General features: G+C 39.2%; 1 protein-coding gene across 1 annotated transcript in view; it reads left to right on the forward strand.

Annotated features, from left to right (window-relative positions):
- Positions 1-26,777, forward strand: part of adam10a (ADAM metallopeptidase domain 10a) — a 106,093-nt gene that overhangs the window by 37,172 nt on the left and 42,144 nt on the right. Inside the window, exons 3-4 of the mRNA XM_052040526.1 lie at positions 14,364-14,482; positions 21,426-21,584. Coding sequence (XP_051896486.1) covers positions 14,364-14,482; positions 21,426-21,584 — 278 coding nt within the window. The remainder of the gene's footprint in view (positions 1-14,363; positions 14,483-21,425; positions 21,585-26,777) is intronic.

Raw genomic sequence — 26,777 nt, forward strand, 5'->3', positions numbered from 1 at the left:
TTTGCTGCTGTTGATAAGCCAATCAGCAGATAACAATTTGCAAATGTGCCTCATTTAGACTCTTGCAAGGTGAAACTCACCAGCTCTGACACAGAGACTCGCCTCTTTTCAAGCATCCCTCTCCAAATCTCACTCCCGACTCTGCAAGCGAAACTCACCAGCTCAGGCAAACTTGGCCAAATGCCATCAGTTCCTTCATCTAGATCATTAGTGTATAAAGTGAAAAGTTGTGGTCCCAACAGGGACACCTGGGGAACTCCACTAGTCACTGGCAACCATCCTGAAAAGGACCCCTTTATGTCTACTCTGACTTCTGCCAGTCAGCCAGTCTTCTATCCATGCCAGTATCCTGCCTCAAACACCATGGGATCTTGTTTAGTAGCCTTGTGTGCAGCACCTTGTCAAAGGCCTTCTGAAAATCCAAGTAAATGACATCCACTGACTCCTTTGTCCAACCTGTTTGTAACTTCCTCAAAGAATGCTAACAGATTTGCCAGGCAAGATCTCCCCTTAATGAAACCATGCTGACTTAGTCCTGTTTTATCATATACTTCCATGTACTTCAAAAATTCATCCTTAGTAATGGTCTTACAATCACTGAGAGGCTGTCTGGCCTATAATTTCCTATCTTTTGCCTCCCTCCCTTCTTAAACAGCAGTTTTAAACAGCATGGGAGTTAGCTATGGTGCCCTAGCCAATATTAGTGCCTCATCCAGGCTGCTTAACATTGCTATTATCAAATTGTTGTTTGTGGGAATTTGTTTTTCCAAATTGGCTGCATTAAAGCTGTGACTAAACTTGAAGCATTTCATTGGGCTCGATAAAACTCCAGAGGTCATGAAAGGTACGACGTAAATCTGGGTGTTTTCTCTGTCAAGGCATGATTTTATCCTTCTGGCATAACTTTAGTCTTGTCCTTGTTTTAACTCTTAAACTGCTTTAAGAAAACCAATGTTAGTATGCAGTTTAGTTATTTTTAGAACCAGTAACACAGTAATTTCTGCATTACCACACCAGTGCATTAGAAACACCAAGGTTTACAGAGAACATTCTAAAGGAATTGTAAAGCAACCTTAAGCTTAATTTCTTAAGTTACATATTACGTGAAAGCTGATTTAATTGAGGAAGATACAACCTTGTAAAATAATGTATGGAACGATAATTACTTTAACCAGGTTCTACAAAAGTAATTTTCTTTTTAGCCGTCTTTATTCACTTCATTAAGAGATGGCTGACTGCACTAGATGCAGCAAAGAACCCTGGCATAGAGACCAAGCTGAGTTGAACACTTGTGCTCTAGAAATGGCCACACCTCAAACCAAACTGTTCCAGTGCAGCTAACATCCATCTACCTGCCAATGTGGAAAATTTACCAGTTATGTCCTCCTGCACAAAACAGTAGTAAAAATCCTATCCATTTCCTTATCATCCCATCAGTCTACTCCGTCAGAAATTGTGATGGAATATCTCCCCTAGGCAGTGCTGTTCGGTGGTACTTGAGCTCTATTAACCCAGCTGTCAATATCCTGGGTTCCACCAGGACAAATCCTCATTGCAGCCTTAAATGAAATGTGGACACAATCGCTTGGGTTGAGTGGCAAGAAATGTTAATGGCACACATGCCATGCAATTACAGCAGCTTAATGGAATTGGGTCACTTGGCTCAGCTGGTCCACACCTGTTCATCTATCAACATAACCTTCAATTCCTTTCTCCCTCGTGTTGGTCTAGGTGCCCCATTAGTACATGTATGCTAATCTTCACAGCTAGTCCACTTTCTCCACAGTGAGTTGCACATTCTAAATCACTTGTCAGCTTTGCCTTTTCTCAGAGCCTTTGCTTTTATTTCTGAAAGCTTTTGTTTGATGGTTAAAGCCTTTGTTTCAGTCTGATCCTTTTAAACCCTGCACTTACACACCCCCCCACTTCTTCTCATGCCTCCTAATGTAGAGAACCAAACTTGGCATTGTACTATTAAGAATAACAAGTGATAAGCCAGTTGTATAAAATAAGAATCCAGGGTCCCTTTATTGTCAACTTGATCTTTGTCTTAAGAATTGCTTTTTATAAAGCAATGAGAAATCAACCATTTTTTCATCACATTAACAGTGAAGTGCTGAGGTATGTCAGAGTACCATCTCTCTGGAACAATAGCAGAACCATTGAACATCGAATAGTAGTATGTTCATGGTCACTTTCTGCTGCAACAAAGCTACAAATTATATTTGGATTTATGGATTGGTGGTTAATATACCAGTCCCCAACCAACAGAGGAAGCCATGCTGTTGAGATCCCTCTTGCCTTCTGTCTTCCAGAAATTCGTCTCTTTGTCCAAGATATTAACACACCAATCACTACAGTTTTTCTGATGAGCCAAAACTGAGCCAAACTAGAAAGCTGTTTTGCTTTTACTGACTAGTATATAAAAGGGAAGGAGGGGAAAGTCATCAGTAATGGGAACATGTTGCCTCTTTCTGGACCATTGTGGCAAAGTTGGAGTAATATCCCATCTCCAGCATATAAAGTCATCCACCTGTGTGTTGAACGATGCTACCCTAGAATTGTGGCAGATTTTACAGGAGACCACTTGACCCATATGTCTGTCAGTTTGTGGAAGGAGAGGGGGTGGCAGGGGACGAAAGAGCTACCCGACATAAACCCAGCTTCCAGTACCAGATCCCATAGCCCCTTGGTCACAGCTCTTAAGATATACATGTGGTAAAATACTTAAATGTTAGGGTTTCTGAATCCACTGCCCCTTTGGGGACTAAGTTCTAGACCCTTACCGCCATCTGGATGGAAACAATATTTCCTCATCTCTTCCCTCTCATCCTTTTACCAATTTTTTGAACTCCATGTCCCCTTGCGTTTGACTCCTTTGCTAAGTGAAATGGATTCTTTTAGGCCCCTTTAACTTTTTTTTGAACATTTCAATGAAGCTGCCTCTGCAGCCTCCTCTGTTCCAAAGAAAACAACATGTGCTTTTCCTCATAAGTTTTCCAGTCCTGTCGTAACTCTCCTCTGCGACCCCTCCAGTGTAATTGCATTTTTCCTGTAACGTGACCAGAACTGAATCCAGTACTCAAGCTGTGGCTCAACTGCTCTTTGCGTTCTAGTGTCACCCTTCTACTTGTGCATTCTATGCATTGTATGATAAAGGGAAAGATTCTGTTTACCTTTTTCAACTATCGTATCGACCTGTCTGCTATCTTTAAGGATCTAATGGATATACAATCCATGCTTGCTCTGTTCACTTATACCACTCAATATCCTCCCACTTAGTGTATATTCCCCTGCTTTGTAGCATCTCTTCAAAAATGCACTATTTCACACTTGTGGATTAAATTCTTTTTACGACTTGTCTATGCAAACTGCCAGACCATCCATATCTTTCAATAATATGAAGTTTTCCTACTTGCAATGAAACACCCAGCCACCAAGAAAGACAAACTCTTGGGCACCTGGCACATCAGCTGCATTTTCCCGCCAAGTTGCACATTATCCTGACTTGGTCGGGGAGGGTGGTGGGGAGCATGTGGGTCATGCTGTGCGCTTCATGATTGCCCGGTCTAAATCTTGGAATTGGTTTGTGGGTGTACTTTGCCAGAACTGCAACAATTCTGGAAGGCAAGTAAGGAGATGAAAGAAATCCTGGATTTTCCAGCACTGCCTTGATCTTAAAAAAAAGTCTAAATTTATTTAATATAAAGCGGGAAAATGTAACAGACCAAGTACTGACTCGGTTGATCCTCTCCCATAACAGGCTTTCAATCACACAAACATCTATTGATCGTTACTGTGCCACTGAGCTAATTTTGAACTTCCGTTTGCCACTTTCCCCATGGATCCCACATTGTTTACCACATGCCTGCTGTATGGGACCTTATCAAAAGCTGTAAGATCCATAGATGTTATCAAATGTACTTTTTTTTAAGTTGATCTGCCTTGTTACCTCCTCAAAGAATTCAGGAGAGGTCATTTCTAGCTCTCAATTTAATTCCATGCTGACTATCTGAGTTGATTGTCATATGCACAAGTACATGTATGCACAGGTGCAATGAAAAACTTAATTGCAGCAGCATTACAAGCTCATAGCACCAGATACACAACATTTACAAGAAAAACATAAATGAAAAATTTCCGGAGGAGCATTGGATGTTATCTGAGTCTGATAAGTTGTCTATTTTCAAAGGTGATAACCTCCCCCCACTACCTCCCATTTGACTATGTTTATCCCATCCAATACTGTACCTCGTCCCCCTTACTATGATGTTGCCATCTTCTTGTCGTTTGAGAAGGTAGTTACAAAATATTCATGTAGTATCTTACCCATATCCCACACCTGCACATACAGGTATTTTCTTGGTCCCTAAAAGGATCTACACTTTGCTCAGTTATCCTCTTGCTGTCTACGTGTGCTCACAGAACACTTTTGGATTTTCTTTGATGTTACTTGCCGATTTTTTTTTTCTTTTCCCTTCTACTTTACTACTTTCCCTTAGTTTCACCTACACTTTCTGTACCCCTCCATGCTACCTGTTTAATAATCTCTTGTTGACAGATGTAAGGCTTCCATTTTTTTTTGAGGTACCCCTACCTTCTATGTGCCTGGACATAGAGTAGGCTCTGGATTTGATAGCCTCTCCCTTTTTTTCTCTGTGAGAGTATTTTACCATGAGCGCGTTACATCTCCTTCATATGTGTAATGTTCCAAGACATATTCTACTTTCGAGCAGTAGTTTGCAGTGCAGTTCTCAGTCTAACAAAATTGGCTTTGCCCCGGTTATATTCTGTATTCTTACTTTATCTTGTCCTTTTAACCTTGATAAATATAACTATTATGGTCACTGCCACTAAAATGCTGTCCCATTGATGATGCTTCCACCTGCCCAATTTCATTTCCTTAAAACTAAATCCAGAATTTCATTCCCCCCCTGCCCAACCTTGTTGTGTTTGTCACATACTGTTGAAGTTCTCCTGAATATGTTTAGGAATTCTGTGCCCTCTGCTTTTTAAAACTGACTGTATCCCAGTTAATGTTCTGATGGTACAAATCTCCCCCAATTACAGCCCTAGTACTTCTGTGTCAGAAATTACAGATGTCCTCCGTGCCCTCCCAGTAGAATGAATGCTTTTTTTTTGTTCTTCGATCCTTTTGGTCTCAATTGATGATCCTTCTGATGTATCCTTTCTCACAGCTGTGATCATTTCTTTAACAATTGATGAATTCCCCAAATGGCAATCGTCTGGGGATCACCAGCCAGGAACTAAACTGAATCATCTATAAAAGGATCACAGAAACCCCAAGAAAACTTCAAGAATTCCTAAATCCTTGACCTTTGCTAACTAGAAAGATGGAATTTTTTTTGATGATTTGAAGGTTAAATTTGTGCCTTATCTTTTGCCTTCATACTGGCAGTTATTTCAATGATGGCTAAGTGCAAAAGGTTTCAAGTACAAATGTGCAAATTCTAAATTACACAGATTTATCAACACATTGTTACATGAACTTTAACACCTTAACATTGTTTTTTAATGCCTAGTTATCAGTATTTTGGAGCAGAAAAATTCCGTCATGAAATTCCATCATCAAGTTTAAAATGTTTAAAGCTGGAAATCTGAGTTAAATCTTGTGTGGGGGGAGGAGAAATTAAGCTTGTTTCTTTTGAATCAAACATTTATTATTTGGCAACAATGATTCTTCAAAGCCAGGTTTTCATTGAGCAAGAGGGAAAGTTAGAATCTTTTGGCCACCTTCAAAGAAACAGAAGTGGTAGAAATTAATTTCCATTTAAGTACTCGAGTTGATTGAGTTGTCTCCTGTTGTCTTATCCTTCCACCAAAAGTTCCTGTTTGTTGTTTTATTTAAACTCTGGACCAGAAGATCGGGGTGAGCTGGAAAGGTGATAGGTGGATAACTTTGGGTGTTTGGTCAGTCACTCCTCCTGCCTTGTGCAATTTGCTGTGAATGGCCTGGAGCTTGGCCAATGTTTTGGCCTGGATAGGTGGCAACAACAACATCCACACCAGCTGCTCTTCCACTATATTAATTTTATGTAGCCTGAATCATCAGAGTGATGGCTGGCACCGAGACAGCTGTCAGATCTTGCAAGATCTTGGGAAGACACTGGAAGCCAAGACTCCTCATGCCTTCCAGTCTGTCGCTCAAGTCGACAGCAGAAACTTGAGCCTCTTTAAACAGAAGACCCAATTATAGTGTCATGTCTCATCTTGGGGCATCTGCTGTATTTCCCAATGCATTGTGTGATGCTGGCAGGACTTGACATAATTAGTGTAGTTAAGAATGAAATATGAATGGAAAGATGACAATGCAAGGGACATTGTCACAATTTTTTTTCACCAGGCAAGTTATGTTTGTGGAAACTAGACTACAATTGGCAATATAGCAGCTTTATTCATATTAATAAAGATAAGTTGTTAACCTTAAGTTTACAGAAAACAGAATAAAATTTTGGTTTGCATTGTTAAAAATGAGGCACTTCACTATGCCATGGTTCAATATTTTGTGACGCAGTTTCACTATATAATGGTATTCATCAAAATGCACAACTCAGGGTACTCATCTCAATGATTATGTTATGATGTTCCATATGTGATCTATAAAACATTCCAGAGAAAGAACTGACATCTAATGAGCCTTGGCCTAATTTAATTTCTAAACACAATCTTCATTTTTATAGCATCACATTTTGTATTTTAATCCTTTTAATTTGGTTCAACATATTCAGCAAGTGAAGAGATTTAGTAAGAATAAATATAAATTTTGGGAAGATTTGTCGCATTGTTTTTTTTCATTGGTCCAACGTGTCTCATTCTAATGCTAGAGATAATATCCTTGGTTTTATGGTCTTGAAAATTTCACTCTTATTGATTTTCTAATTTTAAATTTGCTTTTTTTAAATTAAGGATCTTATTTGGTCTTAATGGTTGACAATGTAATGTTCAGAGTGCAAGTTATTCAAAAATATGGGAGGGGGTCTCAATGCTGTGATCTGGTACATTGTGTTTGTTTCCCATTTTTGTGTTTTGTGTAAAAGTCTGTAAATCAGTGATAATCGATGTCTGCACAGAAGTCATGTTATCATTTAATATGGGTCGAGGGGATACGCACTGACATTTGTCATTAGGACCTGATGATATTTCCTGTGAGCCAAAATGACTAAGCTCCTGCATCTTTTTGCAGCCACCTTCCAGAAGGCGTCATTTTGGTTCTTAACTATAGTTGGGTGTGTTACAGCTGCTGCTTTTCTATTCTCACAGAGAATGCTTTGCTTTATTTTTACCAATTTCTATTCTTCACTGTCTTTGACAGTGGCCACGCCCATTAATCCAGAGTAAGTAATCCGTTATTTGTATTTTGTTTGTCTTTAGCAATGAATGTTGGAATAATGTCATTAATTTATTGACCTGTTGCCCTTTTTTCTTTCTCATCTAATCCTCTTGGGGAATTGCCTGGATATCTGTATTTAGTTTTTAGTTATTTATGGGTGGAAGAGAGGAAATGGAGATCTGGTAGTATTTGCCACCCATGTAAGCAATGTTTGCTTTTTCCTGGAACTATGATTCATATGGCCTTGTCACTGAAGGCTTGCAAGCCTGACAATGAGCTGTTTGTGCAAGTACCACAGTTCTGTGTACCAGGAAGCCTGGTTTTGGCCTATGTTTTCCCCCCAAGATGCCTGCCTTGGTATTGTTAGAATTGTGACAACCCAGGAGGTGGCCATTCAGTCCACCAAGTCTGTGCTGGCACCTGGTGGAGCAATTCCATCAGACCCATTTCCCACTCTTTCATCGTAGTGCTGCACACGGTTTTCCTTGGACTTGCGGGTGGGGGATCTTCAATGACTGTGTGCATAAGCTCCAGGGGTACGGAGTTCCAGATCATAGCTGTTATCGCTTGTCCTTCTACACTTTGTATCTCTAGCAGCTTATTCTCACAGGATTCATCTTTAACCCATGTAATGTAACTCATTCCAAATAACTTAAAACTTCTGCAAAGCTTTGGTACATAACATTGCTCTCCTGTATAACTTGGAATCATTCCTGATCTTTGGACTTTGTTCATTCCATGAGTGTTTCCTTTTGGGTGTAGTAGATAGAAATAGCCATGCACAGCATTCAAACTGTGATCTGACCAGTTGATTGTAAAATGTTGGGTAATTTCAAAAATTCTTTTAAATTCACTGTTATGGCTACATGTTTGAAACTTCGTACTTTTTATTTCGCCTGTATTGGATGTAAATTGTCTATTATTAGTCTATTTTATAAACTTCCCTTACTAAGATGCTTGCCTGCAGTGCATAAGTTGGCTTGTTCCTGACTTCTGCACCTATGTTTGCATTGCAACATGGAAGTTAGGAGCAAGCTGGAGGTCAGAAGCTAGTGCTGCTGACTTTTCATTCAGCGTTGGACTCTGCACTATGTCCAGGGATAGATAGCACACAGATATCCAGAGCAATGGGGCCAGGTGCACTTGGAGTTCATCCTCTTAAGCCTTATACTAGCCACGTCTGGCATACGGAGCATGACCTCATTCATTTGAATGTAGTTCTGACCTTAATTGAAATTCCAAATGGTTTGTCTTTTTCTCCTTCATTTTACTTAAATGTTTGTCATTTCATTCTCTTTGAAACTTCTTGTTCATTTTCAAATTAATTATTTAAATTGTTTTTCTATTTTTAAGGTCTCTGATCATTGACATTTAGAAGTAATTTGATGGCCTTTGACAGCAGCTTGCTGCTAAGAGGCTAGTGAAGTGGTTCAGGGTCAGAGCCTCCACCTCTGTCCTAGTTGTTGATCACAAATGCTCAGCCTGTATGGCTCCAAGAATGAGATGCAGCTGCAGGAATATCAGAGGCAGCTGGCTCAAGTGGTGAGCTGGATTGAGTACAATCTGGCCTGAGATCAGACAGCACTGAAGCTTCTGGTATGGTCTTCTGATTAAATGGAGAATATCTTAGAAATTGTTTGGGTGCTGCAGTGCTATAGGTGGTGGGCAAGTTGAGAGATCTACATTTTGTGTAGGTGTGTAAGTATTCTTATGAAATGCAATATAAAACTGTCCACTCAAGAAGATTTATTTCACAGCAAGTAAATATTGAACCCTACCTGAAGCTTGATTAATTTAGTTCATGTCGTGGCCTAATCTGTGCCAAAACCTGTATTGTTTAAGAACTATCTCTAAATTCTCTTTCCCTTAAGTCATACCCTGCCTTCAACTCATTGCCTGGCACTGTGACAGTAATAGATGCATTTTAGTAATTCTTCAAAATGTGGCTCTCTTTAATCAGAATTGCGCTGTAGGTTTTTAACATGGATACTGATCCTACTGCCCAAAGCACGCCCTCAGATGAGAGGTGGCTGAAAGGCTGCTGTGAATTGTAAGCATGGTCTGAAGAACTTTTCTAACCTGAGGACGAGGAAAAGGAACATGAGAGATTCCACAGGCAGCCTGGACACCAGCAGTAACTTCAATTGTTTTTCTTTCAAATTTTCTGTGCTGTTTAAAAACACTAACAGTAATATGATTTATTAGAATCTGACTATTATGAATGTTTCTTTCAATGTAGATTAGAACTGGTATGGGTGGATGGGGGAAGGTTTGTGGGGAAAGCACCGGAATAACTTTCTGGAGTCTTGAGATTCAGATAGTTGGATAAAATATGGTTTTGTTATTGATTTGTCACATATCATTAGTTATGGTCAAGGAAGTTTGAGGTTGTAATGAAAGAAAGTACATTAGCAAAATATGATCATATGGCTGTTAATTTTTTTCTCCAATTTATTGGAAATGCTTTGCTGAATAAGCTTTGAGATGAGAGCCATAAGTTTTAAGAGGCTATTACCAGTGTCTATTAAATAAAAAAATACTGATCTTTTCAAAATGCTTGACAAATACTGAATGATCTTTTCAAAATAGTTGGCAAATCATTACTCAGGGGGCCCTCTGATTTAATGAGTCTGTTTTCTAATTTTAAACTTAATTTTTGAAGAGGCAGACTTTAAAATTTAATTGCTAATGCATTGGCTATTTGCAGTTGGCATATGCTTTTTGTTAATGAACTTTATGGTTACTCAGAGAGCTGTCTAGTTAAAAGTTCAATTTTATTAAATTCTTGTAAGAAGTCATTAATGAGTAATGAAAATTAAAGGCATTGCAACAATTTTTACAGATAAAATGAAAATTAACAACTTAGAATCTAAAATGATGTAACCCAAAGTAATAATATATCTGAAAACATAACAAAGCTTTAATTTTAATGTTTCATAGACTCCCTGTTAGTGATGGAACTGATGTTTTGTATCTCTCAGCTTTGTCTTCCCGTCTCATGTGGATCTTGAATATTAACAGCAGTGATTTTGTTGGGGGAAACTGGTTAGAACAGTAAGTATGACTGTACAAAAAATAGCCAAATTAATGTATTACTGGGACTAGACCAACTATCAAAATTTCTTCTTGAAAGGCTGTCTTCATTCACAAACAATTAAGAAAATCTATTCCATTTCCTCCTTGACACCAGTAATAGAAACAAACGCTCAGGAAAAAGCTCAAAACAAAGTAATTTAGAACTAGTTCCATTGGGAAATGTGGAATTACTGTTTGGGATATGACAGACTTTTTTTTTGCATGTGGGACTTGGAAGAACAGATGGGAGTGAATTCTAGTGCAGCATTTTAGGATTGATTCATGGGAGACTCTGTCAAAGAAATCTCTGTACAGTCCCTTTAGTGTGGATGGAGTAACTCCTAAAAGCCTTGTAGCTATTTAGCAGCAATTATAATTTGAAAGCAGTTACGCAGTCAAATATCGTAAGAATCCATAAACAGTAATGAGAACTTGTGTAGACTTGAGAAATGTAATAATGGCCGTGACACTGCCAGATCTCCTTTCTAATATTCCTGTACTGATGTGGGATCTGATATATCCACTAATATTTGGAGCCTTGATGTCTGATCCAAAAGTTGGCTGTCTCATAGCATTGGATTCTGTCAGTCCTGTACCTAACTGTGGTGTTTCACTTGAAACTGGAACTTGAACACAGTACCTTTGCACCCTAATAAGAAGGTTAAAGGATGTACTTTGAGATGTATCACAAGTAGAATAAATGATGTTTGGCTTTTTTCTGAAATTGCAGACCTAGCAAGAAGCCTGGTCTTTGTTAAACCGGCAACCAATTAGAGAGGGCAGTGATTTAGCTACCGGTAAGGGGAACATTGATCTTCACTTTCTAGCCATCTACTGCCTGCATATTTAGCCTTCACAGATCCCTGACACCAGATCTAAGCAAGCTGCCTCCACCATTTCACCAGATTGTGAACTCAAACTGGAATCAATCAGCACAAGCTGGCTTTCAAACTTCCTTGTTCTGAACTGGCAAGAACTCAAATGTTTGTAAAATATGTATTTTGACTATTTTGCATTAAAGCCAAATCTTTTTAAACAGAAAATACCACTTTAATGCTGAACTACTGATAGTAAAAGGGATATAAAATCAACGTGCTTAAGTAGGAAGTTGTTTTCACATTTTTATGTGCTCATTAGAACCTGATTATTATGTAGCTCCTAAACCATGTGTTGGCAAGAAGGATTGAAGGAAAATGCTTACATCAGCAGCCACATAAGAGTAGAATTGTTCACGTTTTGGACAAGTTGAGACCAAGTAACCTAAACTTCCTTTGAAAGCTTTTCGTTAGTTTGGTCTTGAAGCACTACAGCTGTTAATAACTGTTGTTGCATATTTTTTGCCTTAGTAAACTGGTAACTATTTAACTTAGATTAAATGCTATTTGTAAATATACACCTCAAAATGAATCACCCTGACGTGTGCAGAAATGGTTCCTGTAAATGAAAAGGTTGTACATTAACCCTGGGTTTGAGAGAAATATCCACCCTTTAGATTAATGTGAAGGATCCAGTGGTGCTATTTCAAGCATCTATGTGGATGATATTTTATCAGAACTAGGAAAAGACAGAAATCAAACACATTTACAGTTTCAGAGAAGGTTTATTAATCATTTTTGATGTGCTGAAAGGAGATTTGAATAAAAAATGCACATGGATAAGTGAGAGAAAAGAAAGCAGTGGAACATCAAGATACAAAACACCCCAGTTACTGCAAATCTGAAATAAGAGAATGCTGGAGGTATTCAGCAGTTCCGTTCTGATATAACAAACAATCCACTGGGGGAACTTGCTGGGTCGAGCAGCATCTGTTGGGGAGGGATATGGGGAGTGAGGAGCAAGGAAGGAATTGTCAATGTTTTGGGTTGAAACCCTGCATCAGGACTGAGTGGAGGGGGGCAAATGGCCAGTACAATGAAGAGGAGTGGTGAGACAGGGACTAGTGGTGATTGGTGGACCAAGGAGGGGCAAATGGAGGCAGGTCTCCACCTACACCCCCCTCACCCGCACCACCCCCCACCCCCCCCCCCCCCCACCAAAAACCTGGCTTTTTCTGTCTGCCTCCTCCACCTGTCTGTCTTGCCCACTCCCCACCCTCCCCACCCTCCTTGGCTCAATCTGCCCGTCATCCTTTGCCCTTCCTCGATCTAACAAACACTCACTGGCCTCCTGTCCCACCACTCCCCCACTCCCCCTATTTTGGCTATCTTCCCACTCCACTCAGTCCTGACAAAGGATTTCGATGAACATCAACAATTCCTACCCTCCCCCTCTCCCTCCCCACCCTGTTCAAACCACTGAGTTCCTCCAGCAGATTGTTTTATGCTCCAGATTCCAACATCTGCAGTCTCTCTTCTCAGTTCTGATATAACCTGGAAAGGCTGGTTATGTGAGATTGTCAAATTAAAACTTTATCTATGCAGCACAGTGACAGGCCCTTCTGGCCCAACGAGCCCGCGCCACCCAATTACACCCGTGTTAACCTGCTAACCTGTACGTCTTTGGAATGTGGGGGGGGGAACCGGAGCACCCGGAGGAAACCCCCACAGTCACAGGGAGAAGGTACAAACTCCTTACGTACAGCAGCAGGAATCGAACCCGACCGCTGGTGCTGTAATTGCGTTGTGCTAACTGCTGCGCTACCGTGCCACCCATTGTCTGTGTCATAGAACAGCAGCTTGCCTTCTGACTCGACGTGTTAACTAATAGATATTACAGATGGTAATTGATCTGGATTCATCCTCTATGTGGAGCAGAGGATGTGGGAATGAAACTTGGATGGGAATGCAGGAGTGATTATTGTTTACCAATGACCTAATATTCTGCATCGCTTCAGCCTCTGGTGTGGATTTCCTCTTTGCTGTCATCCACCGAGGGCTGTCATATTTGTCCTATTTCCATTCACGGGAGAGTCACGAACAAGGGGACATGCCTACAAAATAAGGGGCTGGTCATTTAATATTGAGATGTGCAGAAACTTATTTTGGAGGGTGGAAAATCTCAAATTCTCTGCCCCGAGGATGATGGAGGCTCAATCATTGGATATATTTGAGGTGGAGGTAGATAAACTATTTGACAGATTGAGGATTATGGGGATCTGGCAAAGAAGAGTTTAGGCCAGTGTAGAACAGCCATGATTATATTGAATGGCAGAGCAGGCTTGAGGGCCGAGTGGGGTACTCCTGTGCCTATTTTCTTGTTTTCTTCAGAGGGTTAAGCCTCAAGTTAGTTTCAATGAAAATCTGGACAATGGTTTTTGAGTTGCACACATTTTAAAATATCAAATTTTGCTAATTTTCTGTTCTAATTTGTAATTAAATTGTTTAATTTTTATCTCAAATGTGTTGTTACATGAAATAAGCTTCTTGTAATATACCTGTGCATTTGTATATTAAAAATCTATATAGGTTTACCGTTCAGGTTCTAGTATGGTTTTAAAATATTTCAATATGAAAGTGATATAATTCCATGTTTGTTCAGACCTGTCAATTATGATTGCTGGTGCAAGTCTCCAGAACTCAATTTGAGAAAGAAAGTTGGTAAAAATTGGTTAAAAATGGAAGTAGACAGTGGCATCGTGTGTTTTTGCTGTATTTTATATGTCTTTTGGTTTATTTGTTCATCAACCCTGATTCTTGACGTAAATGGAACAGTGCTTAACTAAAGATCCCACGATGAATATTTTACAACATGTATATTTCATCCGAGACATATCTTTACTAGTAAAGCAAGCTGGAATGGAATTAGGTGACAGTCTATTGGCATTTTAGAGAGTGATGGGTGGTGGTTTAAGCTCCATTTTCTGCAGTGCTGCAGTAAATAAGTTGATTTAATTTGTAAGTAAAGATTTTAACATAATATGAGAATTTCTTCATGCCAACTTTCTGGGGATGGCAATATTGTTGAGTTAATTTGATTTGTTTTGCTGCTTTCTTATTAGGCATTTCAACCTGAGAATGAAGCGAGACACCTCTTTATTCACAGATGATTTTAAAGTGGAAGTGTCGGGTGAAGTACTGAATTATGATGTCTCTCACATCTACACTGGGGAAATCTATGGTAAGATCATTAATTGTAAACTAGAATAATTGTACTGTGTGTGCTACCAAGATGATATGCTGATGCAGCTGCTTCAGTGATCAGAATCCAATTTATTGCTTTCTAAAACTTCTTCGTCCTTTAGTATGTGAAAATAATGGTTTTGTCAAAAAGAAAATTAATGTAAATAATATGAAAGCAAAAATAATTATAGTGCTGCTTCACGTGGTGTCGTCATCCAATTTTTCCTCCAGCTCCTTAAATGTATTTATTTCCATGGGATAAAATATGCATTTTATGGTTAAACCTTTGCAACTGTCTAGGCCAATGCTCTGCAAATTAGTTAAAATGCAATTTGGTTACATGTTCCACTTTATTCAAAAAGAAATTAGACCCATGCATTAATTGTGATTTCTTGTGCAGTTTTTTATTAATCTTCTCTAACCTTTAACTAGAATAATAACACTCATTTAAATGTATTTTTTATCAATGATGTGAATAAAATGTTAAAATAAATTACCAGAGCTAATTCTTAAGACAAAAATAGTTGTTACTTTATTGCTCAGGTAATTAAGAATGAATGGTTAGGAAGGTCGCATATTTAATTCCCAATTTGTACTTGGTTAGCAGGAACTGTGAATGCATTCCAAAGGGCTAAATAAGCCATGATTACACCTCTGTGATTGCAGTCTGATGATGACTTGTATTGGGATATGCATATGCATACCTCAAGTGAAGATTGGATCAAGGTCATTCAGTTACATTCACAACTTAGTAGCCTGTGAATGGAGAGTCATGTTGCATAGAACAGTGCTTTATGTTGTCATCAGAGTTCAAATTGTTTTTGTGTTTCACAAACAGCAGTGAGACCAATCAAAATCTCAAAAATAGGGGTTATTTATGTGGGGGAATTGTCCACTTTAAAGATACGGATACATACCCATCATGTGATAGGTAATGCTTATGACGAAGATGCACCTTATTCCTGCAATGTCATGCCAGCCTAAAATGTGATCGTCTGGTGCTAGAATTGATGGACTCTTGACCTCCCAATCTACCTTGTTATGACCTTGCACCTTATTGTCTACCTGCACTGCACTTTCTCTGCATTCTGTATTGTTTTACCCTGTACTACCTCAATGCACTGCGTAATGAATTGATCTGTATGAACGGTATGCAAGACAAGTTTTTCACTGTACCTCAGTACATGTGACAATAGTATTCCAATTCCAAAAATCTGACTCTAGACAGAAGTGTTGCCAATTGACTTAAAACTGGCAGAAGGTTAATCTTGCATTAAGATGGGGAACATGCAAGTACTACTTGTGTTAAGTACTGAAATTAAAAATCAGAAAATGTTAGAAAGGCTCAGCAGGTCGGGCAGCATCTGTGGAAAGAAACACATTGATGTTTCGGTTTGAGATCCCTGTATCAGAAGGGTGAAGTACTGCAGAACAAACTGAAGTCATAGAGCAATACAGCACGGATACAGGCCCTTCAGCCCAACCAGTCCATTCCGACCACGGTGCCCACCCAGCTAGTCCCAATTTCCTATGTTCGGCCCATATCCCTCTAAGCCCTGCCCCTCCATGTACCAATCCAAGTGCTTCTTAAATGATACTGTTGTACCTGCCTCGACCACTTCCTCTGGCAGCTCGTTCCATATACTCACCACCCTCTGCGTGAACAAGTTGCCCCTCAGGTCCCTTGTAAATCTTTCCCCTCTTGCCCTAAACTTATGCCCGCTAGTTTTGGACTCCCCTACCCTGAGGAAAAGACTGTTACCGTCCACCTTATCTATGCCTCTCATAATTTAAAACACTTTAATTTTAAAGTATGAAATGGGATTTAGGAAAAAGTAAACCTTCAAAAAAAAAAGTGGGAGAAATTTGACCGAGAAGGTGGTGGGAGGGACAGCAATTAGCCTGATGATCAGAAGGGAATGATGATTATGCTGCTAACTTTACTGAAATATCCAGTGAGAAACTACATTCGGGTGAAAACTGAATTATTTTCCAACACACACTGGCTGATTTGATTTGTATAACTGGACTCGTAACTCTTCAAAGAGAAGTTTGAAGGGAACCTCACTTTCACAAGTACACCTGTTGAAGCCAAACATCTGGATATGTGCTGCAATAAATATTTATCAGAAATGAAACCAGCAATGTCCTTGCCACAATAATATAAATAGTTCCATTTGAATGGACAGAGATTAGTAATGTCTGCTCACATGTAGTGTGTGTTTCTGATCATTGCTGTGCCACTTACAGAGCAAAAGGCAAGAACTGTGCTTGGTTTACTCAACCTGGGTTGGTTACAAAAAAACAGTTGGAGGAACTCAAGAGGGTTGAGCACCATCTGCGTGTTTGTGTGTGTGTGGGGGGGTGTTGGGGGTGGGGTTGGGGAGGAGAGGGGAGGGTGTAGCAAGGAATTGTCAACAGTTGGTCATCAATTTATTGAACTTGGAAACAATAACAAAGCTCCTAGATGTCCTTGACAAGAAACTACTGAGCTACAAGTTGAGCTGCTGCAGTTCATGGTGTATCCACTGTCCTGTAAGGTAGGATGTTCCAGGATGTTGATCCCAACTGTGAAGGAAAGACACTGTTTCCCTCAACACAGTGTGGTTAGAAGAATTTTATGGTATGAAGTATTACAAGAGAGCACAGAAGTTCTTTAAAGTCCTTGTGCAGTGAGTGTAAACCATGAGATTTAATCTGATTATACTTTGTGACATGAGTCAGGAGCACCTGGCCCTTTAAACCTGCTCTGCTGTGTAATAAGAGCATGGCTGATCTGACTGTAATCTCAATTATACTTTCTTTTCTAACCACGGTAACCTTTCATCCCTTTCCTTATGGAGTATCTCTGCTTTACTTTTAAAAATATTCCAAGACTTTGCTTCCACTATGTTTTTAAAGTGTTCCAAAGATTTATGGCCCTCAGAAATTTCAACCTGATCTATCTCAAATGGTTACCCCTAGTTCTGGTTTCTCTTACACAGGGAACATTCTCCCAACATCTGCCTTAGGATCAGTCCCCTTAGGATCAGTCAAGTCCACTCCCACTCCTGGTGGATGAAAGCAGTCCAGATCACCCTGGACAGAACCAACTGTCTGGAATTGTTTCAATAGTACCCTCACTTCACTGGGCTCAAGTTCAGCAGCTTTGACCCAGCTTTGACTGGACTATAGCTGGTGTAGTGCCAAGGCCTTTTTCCTCAACTCCGACAGGCTTTCCTGGGCAACAAGCTGGGACCACAACTTTGCTGCCTGTGAAAACTGATTTTTAAGTTAAATGTCTGTCTCTGTCAGTGAAAGACATTGCTAACTATTCAAAATTAAGTAAATAATTCAAACTATTCAAAAAACATCAATTAAGAACCTATAAATACCGTAAATTGTTTTAAAATTAAGCAAAATAAACCACAGCAAAATAATTATGAAAATACCTTCCCCTTTTGTGGGTTTGTGCGCAAACGTGGAAACTCAATTGAAGGTGCTGACGCCTGGTTTGGACAGCTGGAGGATCTGAGAAGCCCACTTTGTGTAATATTGGAGAGTCCCAGCAAGACTGGGCCCTACCTTTTTAGAATGCAAAGTCCAACGAATGAGTGTAGATGCAGATGCAGCATTTCCTGTCATTAAGTCCTGGACTTCTGCACTTGAGAGGATGTGCACGTTTTTCTGGGACTTCATGGCCATTCAGATGACGAATTACTGGTGGTTTTGATTGGAATTGCTGCCAAAGCCCAAAGAGATCCTTTATCCTTTTGAAGATCTTTGATTGTTAAATATAAAACTATTAATTTAATTAAAAACAGAGTTGCAATATGCAGGGCTATAGGACTTGGCCAGCAGATCAGGCTGTGCTAATGGGGAAACAAAAACCTAAGCAAATTTCACGATAGCTGGCTCTCCGAAATGGGAAGTAAGTCTCTTGAAGTTGTGAAATTAGTCTGGAAGGGTGACTGCTTTGTAGAACACCAGTGTTTAGTCGGCAGGGACAGCTGAGCTTTGCTTCTCTATCCCAGTCTCACTCTGCCCTGTCTGTGGCCTCCTACACTGTTATAACATAGCTCAATGTAAGCACGAGGAACAATACTTCATCTGTAGGTCATATGCCTCCTCCCAAATTATCCCCAGTAAACGAGGTCATCTCACTGATGGGTTACAGTTTGTCTCCAGGACCACCCTGGCCTCGCCTTATTGGAGATACTCCCTTCATCCTATCCATCCCTCCCACTCTCAGTTCTGGCAAAGGCTCTTCAACTTGAAACATTAACTGTCTCTCTTCACACAGATGCTTGCTGACCTGAGTGTTGCAAGCATTTTGTGTTTATTTCTGTTTTGTAACCATTTACAGTTTTTTTAAAAGTTTAATAAAGTCACTATGATGATAATGAGCTGATGGTGCAAAAGAATGAATAACGTCCTCAGTAAGTGCAGGTCTGAAGGCCCATTGTCCTTTGCGTGACTTGTCAACTGTTCCTTGTCGAGTGAAATGAATTCTTACATTATTTATATGTTATTCATCACTTTAATTGATCTCATTATTCATATAGCCCCAAAGTGTTATTTCAAAGGTAATGGATAATGACTTTTAATATGATACTCTGTGAAAAATAGTAATTTGAAATGGGTGCAGATTTGGATACAATTGGGGAATCAGTCATGGGTCCTATCTCTTATCAGAGGATCTAACACGTCACAGGTTATTATTTTACCTATTTGGCTGCAGGGAAACCCCATTACTCATAGTGCTGGCTGAAGATTAATGGCCTTTTTGATATCAGGTGAACAATTTTAAGGGTTTCAATTAACCACAGCTAACAGGCGCAGTTAACCCAGTGGGAAAAGAACATGCTAGTTTTTTTAATGCCTTTAACTTCACCAATTAACAGGAAAAATTTCTGCCATAAAAATAGTCTTCACCTTGAATCCAACAATAGGCCATAGGCTAAGTCTGAATGTACCTGAGAAGTTCCCTAAAGTATAACGTGTGAGATGATTATTTTAACTGAGGTTGCCTTGGGTCTTAAAGTCCACCATATTAAATGTTGATTTTTTTTTTGAACCTGTCTTAATGAAAATGAATCTTGGATGTACTTTTAAAATTTGGACCATTGGTTCAATGCTATTAACACAAATGTATTTGTACATGAATGTTTTTTTTAAAAAAATCAATTTAAAAAATGAATGCTGTACCTTTTGCTTTGCTGTGATGAAGTGTTACTACAAAGGACTGGGAGAGAGCAATGGGTGTGTTTGTGCACAAAATCCATTCCTTTCAGTTTAACATCAGTTTATACAGGGCATGTGTGGTGTCATTAATGAGTGTGTCCTTAGATTGCATCCCAGGAAATGATCATTGGTTCTTGGGAGCCTGGAGAAAAGATCTCTTTATGGAAGGAGTGGTCCCAAACATGTTTTCTAAATTGGATTGATTTTGGACCGTCGCCCTTCCCCAGAGGCTGTGCATCAGAAGCTCGTTCCCAGACTATCACTAAATAATTCTATAAAGGATAAAAAACATGTTTTTCAGTGTTTATAACTAAGACAAACCATTTCACATCAACTTTGCAATGCACCCCACTCAAAGGCAGCATTGCTGTGGAATATTTGCAGAAGTATCAACATTTCACTGGGTTCCTGGAGGGATGAGCTTTGAGAAAGGAACAGGAGATGGATACAGAGGAGGAGGTGGGCTGGGTGGGTGGGAGGATGTTACAAAGGTTCCTGGGGTTGGCATGCAGGTCAGGTGGTCAAACTTGGCTCCTTTTGATTGAAATTCACAGATCATTTTGATTCACTGCCCACTCTCTGGACACTGGCTCAGAGCAGTACCAGGTGTGGTCAATTTTTCTGGTACTTGTACTGGTGATGACCAGTTCCAGTGTGGTTCTGGAGCTTTTACATGGATACGAATCTGGTCCATGGTTGAATTGCTTACTCCACGTCACTTTGGAACTGATGTGGATATCTGACTAACTCTCAGCGGGGAGTAGAGACGGCCTGTTAAACTTACATCTGGCCACTCAGGCTACCCACTGTTCACCCTGGGCTCAATCCTCTCCTCTTACAGTATCCCATCCAGGAAAAGGTATTCTTGGCAGTAAATGTATCCAGGCCATTGTACAATGGGCCAAACAGTCGGTGATAGTTGGACACAATAAATTGAGAATGGCCAAACATGAGGTCCGAGCTTCGTTGGACTGTGAGCTCGTGTAGTTAGGGAGAGGCCAACTCTTAAGGGATCTGAACCACTCAATTTGACCAAACTTGTATCAACTCGTTCTTGTCATCTTCTCTGATCAAATGCTGAGTTTCAAATAATTCCTACAAGTAGTGCTTTGGAACACTTTTTTTTATATGATCATAATTTGAATTATATGCAAATGGGAGCCTCCCTTCATGCATTTTTTCTTTACTTCTGTTGAGAGTTTGATACCTTAATGGTTTTGAGTCCAGCATGCAACTGTTCATTTATATTCAGAGCTGAATTTTTTTTTAAATAAGGTAAACAGGGAATAATTAGGATTTTGCTGAATGAACTACTTTGCATATTTAGTAAACAAAGTTCAATTAACAATGATTTGAAAATGTGGAATGTACCTGTTAATTGCAGTAGCCATCATGTCTCCCCTGCCCACAATTTTTCTATATTAATAACTCCTCTACCAAACACCTCAACATGTCAGTAGCACCTGCAGTGGAACACTAAAATGCAATGTTTTTCAATAAAAATGCTCAGCATAAAATACACATATTCCAATAATGATGAAAGTTAACTTTTTCACTGGAGTGCCACCATTAAGTTTACTGTATCAATTTTTTTAATTTATTGTGAATATAAATGTTAATAATCAAGAAATTCACTTCAGTAGGCTTCTGGTAGACTGCATACAGAAAAAAAGGGTGAAAACATACCTCTTTAATTTTAATGATTTGTCTTGTTTAAGGTGAGAGAGGATCTCTCAGCCATGGGTCTATAGTGGATGGACGATTTGAAGGGTTTGTCCAGACCCACCAGGGTACTTTCTATGTTGAACCAGCGGAACGATATATTAAAGAGAGAAAGCCACCTTTCCACTCTGTGATCTACCATGAAGATGATATCAGTGAGTATTTTCTTCTTTTATGTATAATTGAAGCTGGCTGAAGTACAATAATTGTATTAATTTCTTCAAATGACCAGATTATTATGGCAGCTTAATGCATTATTTAAATCAACTTAAAGGATGTAACTTGAAGAATTTGATTTAAAATAATTTGTTGAATTTGACAGGAACTTCATGTTATGAATACATATTACATCAGATATTAATTACAAAAGAATTTAGTTTGAACCCTTGTAAATTGTGAGTCCCTACAGAAAGTAAGTATTATTTGACAATATTTATAATACTACTGGGCAGACAGTTAGTTTGAGGATGGGTAACATTCCTTTGACTAGTATTCCTCAAGGAGTGGTATAATTGATGTTTCAGATTAAACATTTTGACAGAATAGATGAACTCTTTCCTTTTGAGTGAATGAAGAATGAGGAGGTGTAGCCTTAAAATTAGAGCCAGGCTGCTGCATTCATTAACCCAGGGAAATGTAACACTGATAACTTTCTGTTAAACGAGAAAACAATTGCATTTATATGGTAGCTATTGCATTCTGTGCAGAGCATCCAAAGTATTTCATAGTCTGAAGAACTTCTAAAATGTAGCAGTGTAGAACATTTATCCAGTTTACTTCTGGCCAATTATGCATTTAGTGATGTTGATCGAGGAAATGGTTTGCCAGGACATTAGGAAGAATTGCCTGTCACACTTTCAAAATAGTGCAAGGGATTTTTAAAAAAATCTGCGTAATGATGAGTCCTCTGTTTATTGTTTCATCTAAAGGACAGCACCTCCAACAACGTTCATTCCTCCTGCTGTACTGGAGTGTAGGTCCAAATCTTTGTGCTAGAGTTTCTGAAGTAGTCCTGATCCCGTCTTTCTCGATAGGGGGTTTACTGCTACCCATTGAACCACAGCTGGTTTTTGAAGGATATTAAAAGAAATTAAACCAAGGCAGGTTATAGAATTATGTTGCAAATCTCCATGTTTAATTGAATGCTGGACCAGCCTCAAGTGGCTAGGTAGCCAGAGCCTGTAGAGCCAGAGCCTTCCTCGCCTAATTATGTGTCAAAATTTAGTAGGGTTTGTAAAGAAAAAATGCAGCCAGTTTTAGATTTTATTCTCAATGTAAGGTAGTCTTTGATGAAGATTTGCACTCATTATTTTTATACCCCAATATTCAAAATGGGTAGCGAGGTTCTTCTGTCCAATACCTTCTGTCACAAACATCAACAATTCTCCCTTTCTGATTGTCCTGTCAAGTTTGCGGTCAATAGAACCTTTCGAAGAAGAGTGTACAATTTCCCAACTTAAAAGAAGATTTTAAATTCCCTTAATGTGCCCGGTCATACATTCTGGTCTGCCACGTCCACCCTCCCTATTCGCCGACTCATTGATGCCCTAAGAATGTCACTTTGCAGGATTTTGGTCTCCAGCACCAAACCTGTGTTTTGTGTGCCTTTTATGAAATGCTCAGCTATATAAAACAGATATCCTTATTGCTTGGTTACAGTGTTTTGTAGGGATCGCTAAATAATGCCATTCTTCACTTTGGCTTGTATCTTAAAGATCTCTAGGAGCCAGCAATATAATGCCATTCTTCACTTTGGCTTGTATCTTAAAGATCTCTAGGAGCCAGCAAAGTGCAAACTTACTGATCCAAGAAAATGCTCAAGGTCAATAGCTCACACAAGTTTGTTGGAAGTGGTGATCTTTTTCAACAAAAAGCCAAGACACAAAACTCTTGTCCTGAACTATTTGAACATCTTGGCTGTTGAATGAATCCTGGTTATAGCAAATAGAGAAAACCAACAGCTTCAGAGTCAAATCTTGCAGCAAGTCCAATTGATTTTGGAAATTGAATGATTTGTTTTCATGTATGCTGCAGTTTCTTCAAAGTATTTGTGAAGAAAAATATGGAAAATTTCAGATTTTGTTGCATGAGCAGCAAGAAACAAGTCAAATAAAAATGTCGTGACATGACTTTTGGTTCCTCCTTTTGCCTCATCGCATTTAAAAGAAAAAAAAATTCAGGAACATATCCAGGAGAACAAAAATTAACTCATGGTAGAAAATTAAGATGGTATATCAGGAAGCAAAATCCTGTTACCTAGTATGAATTTACAAATTATTTGATAGTGTAATGGTTTTTGAAATAGGAATATCTATAAGCTGTTCATGGCCTTGTATTTTATAAAAATAAATGTACTGTGTCCCAATGCTATTGTTAGAACTTGCTCTTGTTGGTTAAATGACAAATTCATGGAACAGCTTTTTTTAAATGAAAACACAACCATCCTATTTCAAGTATAGCATTTACTTCAGTTTTACGTTGGGTGCCCAAAGGTCAGAGACTGATGTTTTCATATAACGCAACGTGCAAACTAGAATCTGCAAGAGAAACCAACATGTGTAAATGTTTTGGTAACCATTTAGCCCAATGTTAATGCTGAGTTTCAGCGGGGTCAAATATAGATTTCATTGCAGCACTTTGTATTTGTCGAAATGGTATTTGTGGCGTATATGGGCAGCTACAAAGAACATTTGTTGGTTGGTGAAAAACATTCAGAGAGTACCATCACCAAGAAAGCATTTGTGAAGCTTCTTTCGTAAGCCTTTTCAGTTCCGTCGATCTTGTAGAAGAATATTGTCAGTACCAAAATGTTTGCATTTCCTTTGGGAGGTCCATCATAGATTATGAAGTATGCTCCCCCTTCAGCAACAAATCATTTAATGTTTTTGCAAGTCGCAAGATGGCTGCTCATAGCTTGTAACGTAGTTGTCATGCCTGTGGGCTCGATGCCTTCCTGTAATCTGTATTGTCAGTCTATTGTTTTGAATGTCCTTTTTTAAAAAAAATCTCCTTAAATGGGGCAGTCTGAGGCTTCACCACAAGCAGAACTGAATTTTGAGAACGAGCTGCCAGAGGAAGTGGTAGAGGCAGGTACAATTGCAACATTTAAAAGGCATCTGGGTAGGTATTTGGATAGGAAAGGAATAGAGGGATACAAGCCTATTGCTGCTAAATGGGATTAGCGTAGGTCGGCACCACAGTCAACGTGGAAGAGGTGGGCTGAAAGGACGGTTTCTGTGCAGTACAACTGACTCTCTTTCAGTTGTTCATTTGGAACCCACTCCTGTGAGGTCTTGTGTGGGTTGTATTGAAGTCATAGAGCAACCCACCAGAGCGCATTCTCATTTCTACATGTTTGCTCACAAGATGTGAGTGTCATTAGGCAGGGTAAGCATTTACTTTCTATCCCTAATTGCCCTTGAAATGATTGGCTAGCTGGGCTATCTTGGAGGACAGATGAGTGTTGAAGGTGTTGGTGTAGGTTTGGAGTTGCATGTTGGCCAAGACGGCGAAGGATACCAGATTTCCTCAAAGGAAACAAATGAACTGGTTGGGATTCTTTCACATACCAGTAGTTTCTGGTCACAATTGCTAATTTTTTTTGTTCCAGAATTATGTAACTAACAATTTAATTTCCCCAGTTGTTGTGGTAAACTTGAATGTCTCTGAACAATTAGTCCAGGCCTCTACAGTATTCCAAGTCTCCTGTCATAACCATGATGCTGCTGATCGTAGATAGTGTTCCTGAAGGTTGAGACACGAGGGACTGCAAATGCTGGAATCTGGAGCAACAAACAATCTGCTGGAAGAAGTCAGCCGGTCGCGTAGCATTGTTTGGGGGAAGGGGAGGAATTGTCCACGTTTTGAGTTGAAACCCTGCACCAGGACGGAATGCAGGTTTTGACCCAAAACATAGACAACTCCTTTCCTCCCATAACTGCTGCTTGACCCACTGAGTTCCTCCAACAGAATGTTTGTTGCTCCATATTCCTAAAGGTTATTTGCTTCAGTAATATCGTAGAATTTTCTTGATTATTGAACATGTCAGGTTGAACATGCTTCTAATACAGTGCTGCTTTTTCAGTGAATAATGAAATATGTCAATCAAGTTGTCAAAGAAAATGACGAAAGACCATAACAGTAGCAAAACCTGTTTCTCTTGTTGTATTTAACTTAAAACCTCAATTCTTTCATTAGTGCACTTAATAGTTTGATTTGCAAGATTCAAATGTATTTTGGGCAACTTCCTCACTTTTTTTTCCCTCATTCAGTGAGCCATCGACTGGATTTGACCATATGCTGTTATTTAACTTCAGTGAGCTTCCTCTGTGTCAGTTAGTAACTCAAAGATAAAACAAATTTATTCTTGTACTAGACAATTTTGAAAGTATATAATAAGTAAAACTGTAGAGTATTTTGGTTAGTGTCTTTTCAAATATCTAATCCACAATTAAAAATGAGCTATTTGAATAATAATCTCACACCTATCATGACTCTCTTTGCCTGCTAGTTGTCTGTGGCTTTCTTTGAATATCTAATTATTGCGTTAATAGTTGGTAATTTCCATTTCTTAACATGTAAGATACTGCAAGGCTAACCCAAAATGAAAATATATTAGATGAAAAACTTCAGTCTGACCATACACAGAGTACTGAGGGTAGAAGAATGTCTAGGATTCAAGGATGCATCAGCCATTTGAGTTTCAGTTAGCAAGTGCCTGTGAAATAGATCTGTTTGCACATATTTCAGGTATATCTAACGCTATGTTAATCTACAGGAAACCAGCCAAGACTTCAGGAAGCCCAAGAACAGGAAGTTTGACTTTTAACATGGTTTTTAAACCCCTTTGAAATGTATTAAGATTGTATTATTTGGAAATATTGTTTTTAAATAGACAAATAAGATGAACTTTTGGAAAGAAACACTTATGGACCAAGTGAACCTTTTGGTAGTTTGTTTCTATTCTGACCTGAGTGAGAAGGGGTGCAGAAAAGATTCACAATGATATTGCCCAGACAAGAGGGCTTGAGTTATAAGGAGAGACTGAATAGGACGGGACTGCTTTCCCTGGAATGAAGGAGGCCGAGGAGTGAACTTATTGAGGATTATAAAGTCATGAGGGGTGTAGATCACGTGGATGCACAGTCTTTGTTCCCAGGGTAGGGGAGTCTAAAGCTTGAGGGCATTGGTTTAAGTTGAAAGGCGAAAGATTTAAAGGGGACCTGAGGGAAAAGTTTTTCACACAAGGTGGTGAGTATGTGGAGCAAGCTGTCAGAGGAAGTGTAGAGGTACAATGTTTCAAAGACACTTGGACAAGTATATGGATAGGCAAGGTTTAGAGGGATATG

Source organism: Pristis pectinata, chromosome 28 (assembly GCF_009764475.1).
Source record: "Pristis pectinata isolate sPriPec2 chromosome 28, sPriPec2.1.pri, whole genome shotgun sequence".
Lineage (NCBI taxonomy): Eukaryota > Metazoa > Chordata > Chondrichthyes > Rhinopristiformes > Pristidae > Pristis > Pristis pectinata.